The sequence below is a fragment of the Lepidothrix coronata genome, unplaced genomic scaffold (assembly GCF_001604755.1).
Source record: "Lepidothrix coronata isolate B3197 unplaced genomic scaffold, Lepidothrix_coronata-1.0 Scaffold1, whole genome shotgun sequence".
Taxonomy (NCBI): domain Eukaryota; kingdom Metazoa; phylum Chordata; class Aves; order Passeriformes; family Pipridae; genus Lepidothrix; species Lepidothrix coronata.
In genome coordinates, this window is record NW_016690181.1 from 14,522,538 (window position 1) to 14,525,379 (window position 2,842).

Here is a 2,842-nt window from a genome sequence, read left to right on the forward strand (position 1 = left end):
ATTATTATTATTATTAATATTAAAAATTCTTTTTAAAAAATTGCCCAGTACCGTTTCTTTTCTGTCTTTCTTTTTTGTATTTCACGGAGTAATCACCTGACCCGAAGCCACAGCATCCCACAGAGCAGCCCCCTGTTAATGGAAGGCAGCTGGGGGAGTAAATCCATCCCGGATCAAATGTTTACAAACAAACAGCGGCACGAAACCCTTCCTCAGGGGGGAAAAAAAAAAAGATAAATAAATAAAAAGAAAAAAAAAACAAACACCCCGAGGGGTAAAAGGTAAAGGAACGCCCCCAGCTCGCACGGGGAGCGATCCAGGACCGGTTCCGGCGGGGGCTGCGGCGGCGCCGTTCGCCCGCTCGGCCCCCGGGCGCGGCCGCCCCCCCGTCCCCGCCGCTCTCACACACACACACACACACAGAGACACACGGTCCCTCCCGCCCCCGGTGCTCGGGGCGGTGCTGAGCGGCGGAGCGGCGGCGGGGAGCCATGCTCTCGAGGAAGGGGATCATCCCCGAGGAGTACGTGCTGACCCGGCTGGCGGAGGATGTGCCGGATCACGCCCGGTACCGCGCGCGGGAGAGGCGGGCGCGTTTCGTGGGCAAGAACGGCGCCTGCAATGTGGCCCACAAAAATATCCGGGAGCAGGGACGCTTCCTCCAGGATGTCTTCACCACGCTGGTGGACCTCAAGTGGCCACACACGCTGCTCATCTTCACTATGTCCTTCCTCTGCACCTGGCTGCTCTTCGGCATGGTCTGGTGGCTCATCGCCTTCGCCCACGGGGACCTGGACCACAGCACGCGGCTGCAGCGGGACCCCGGGGAGGGAACGGCGGGGGCCCCGGCCAGCTTTGTGCCCTGCGTGACCAGCATCCACTCCTTCACCTCCGCCTTCCTCTTTTCCATCGAGGTGCAGGTGACGATCGGCTTTGGCGGGCGCATGGTGACGGAGGAGTGCCCGGCCGCCATCCTGGTGCTGATTGTGCAGAACATCGTGGGGCTGGTGATCAACGCCATCATGCTGGGCTGCATCTTCATGAAGACCTCGCAGGCCCACCGGCGGGCCGAGACCCTCATCTTCAGCAAGCACGCGGTCATCGCCCTGCGGGAGGGCAAGCTCTGCTTCATGCTGCGCGTGGGCGACCTCCGGAAGAGCATGATCATCAGTGCCACCATCCGCATGCAGGTGGTGAAGAAGACCGCCAGCCTGGAGGGGGAGGTGGTGCCCCTCAACCAGATCGACATCCAGATGGAGAACCCCGTGGGGGGCAACAGCATCTTCCTCGTCTCCCCACTCATCATCTACCACGTGATAGACAAGAACAGCCCCCTCTATGACATTTCCCCCACGAACCTTCACCACCACGAGGACCTGGAAATCATTGTCATCTTGGAAGGGGTGGTGGAGACCACAGGCATCACCACTCAAGCCAGAACCTCCTACCTGGCAGACGAAATCCTCTGGGGCCAAAGGTTTGTGCCCATTGTGGCAGAGGAAGATGGGAGATACTCTGTGGATTACTCTAAATTTGGCAACACAGTGAAAGTGCCCACCCCTTCTTGCACTGCGAGGCAGCTGGAGGAGGACAGGAGCATTATGGACACCATGACATTGTCCCCTAAAAGCACAATAAGGAGGAGGTCTGTCAAGCTAAAACCCAAGTTTACCATAAGTGAAGAGCCTTCCTGATGCCTTCTGACTGGAAAACTCTGTTAGGGCTTTGTATCTGAAAGATGATCTCATGAACTCAAAACACTGAGGTGGCCTCTTACTTTTTTTTAAATTCAGGTTGGTAGCACAAGGTATGTTCTGGTGTTATTTATTGTGGGGAAATCTAAAGCTAATTATATTTTTTTAAAGATGTGAGAGATTTCAAGCAGAACTGGGTGTAGGAAAATCATGGTCTGCAGCTTTAAATTTCAAGTCAGACTATTTAATTGCACGATCATTCTGCATTGATTCAACTGCAGGTAATAACACATTTTCTCAAAAAATAAATGTGTATTTATCCTCAGACATTGCAGTTTTTAGGGTCTTGCAGTGTTCGCAAGTCAGTAGTTTTTAACTGCTTTTTTTTCTTACTTGAACAATCAATATAGCAAAATAAAATATGAATAATTAATAAAGTAGGCTGGATTTCAATTATAACAAAAGGGTCAGACAATGTTATGTATGACAGAAGACCAGATCTGGAAGTGTCTATATATTATACTCTATGTCTCAAAGAAATATACTGCTGGATTTGCATCATCCATATTGTATTGTATGGAGCCACTCCTACCAGATGCAATATGAAATGTATTTGAATATTTACCTTTGTTTATTTTAAAAACCTTTACACTTCCAAAATAAAACATTCAGGAATACCTATTTGGACTGTACCTTTCTGATAGTAAGCAATACTTTGCCTTTAAAAGGAGTAACAGATAATACACAGTTGAAATTAATTATAAATCAGAAAAATTCTGTATTTCAATTTCTACATGAAGAGAAGCAACATTCCCCTCTGCCCAAGCCACATGGCAATAGGATACTCAGTAAAAAAATTAACCTCTCTTGGGTCATGGTGAATTCTGCTAGATAATCAGGGAATAAAAATAGAATTAGATATTTTAAATGAAAGGGCAATGCTGAATGCTGAAATTATATCTGCATGCAGTAGGCAAAACCTTTCACTCCTTTCCCTTTTATAAAAGCAGCTGAGGTTTTTGTGCTTAGGGGAAGGAGGGACGTGTAAGATAGTGTGGTCACTTCTGGGATGCTGTGTCACAAAATATACTCCTGCTGAGGAAACGATTCCCTTTCTAATTTCATTCTGATCTCCCTACACACTCGGC

The 2,842-nt window shown here is 48.8% G+C and overlaps 1 protein-coding gene across 1 annotated transcript; it reads left to right on the top strand.

The window, feature by feature from the left end:
- The first annotated feature begins 402 nt into the window (after positions 1–402).
- KCNJ11 (potassium voltage-gated channel subfamily J member 11) lies at positions 403–2,386 on the top strand. Its single transcript, XM_017811523.1, has one exon. It carries the CDS (start codon positions 492–494, stop codon positions 1,692–1,694), a length of 1,203 nt encoding a protein of 400 aa, XP_017667012.1. The 5' UTR covers positions 403–491; the 3' UTR covers positions 1,695–2,386.
- Positions 2,387–2,842: the final 456 nt, after the last annotated feature.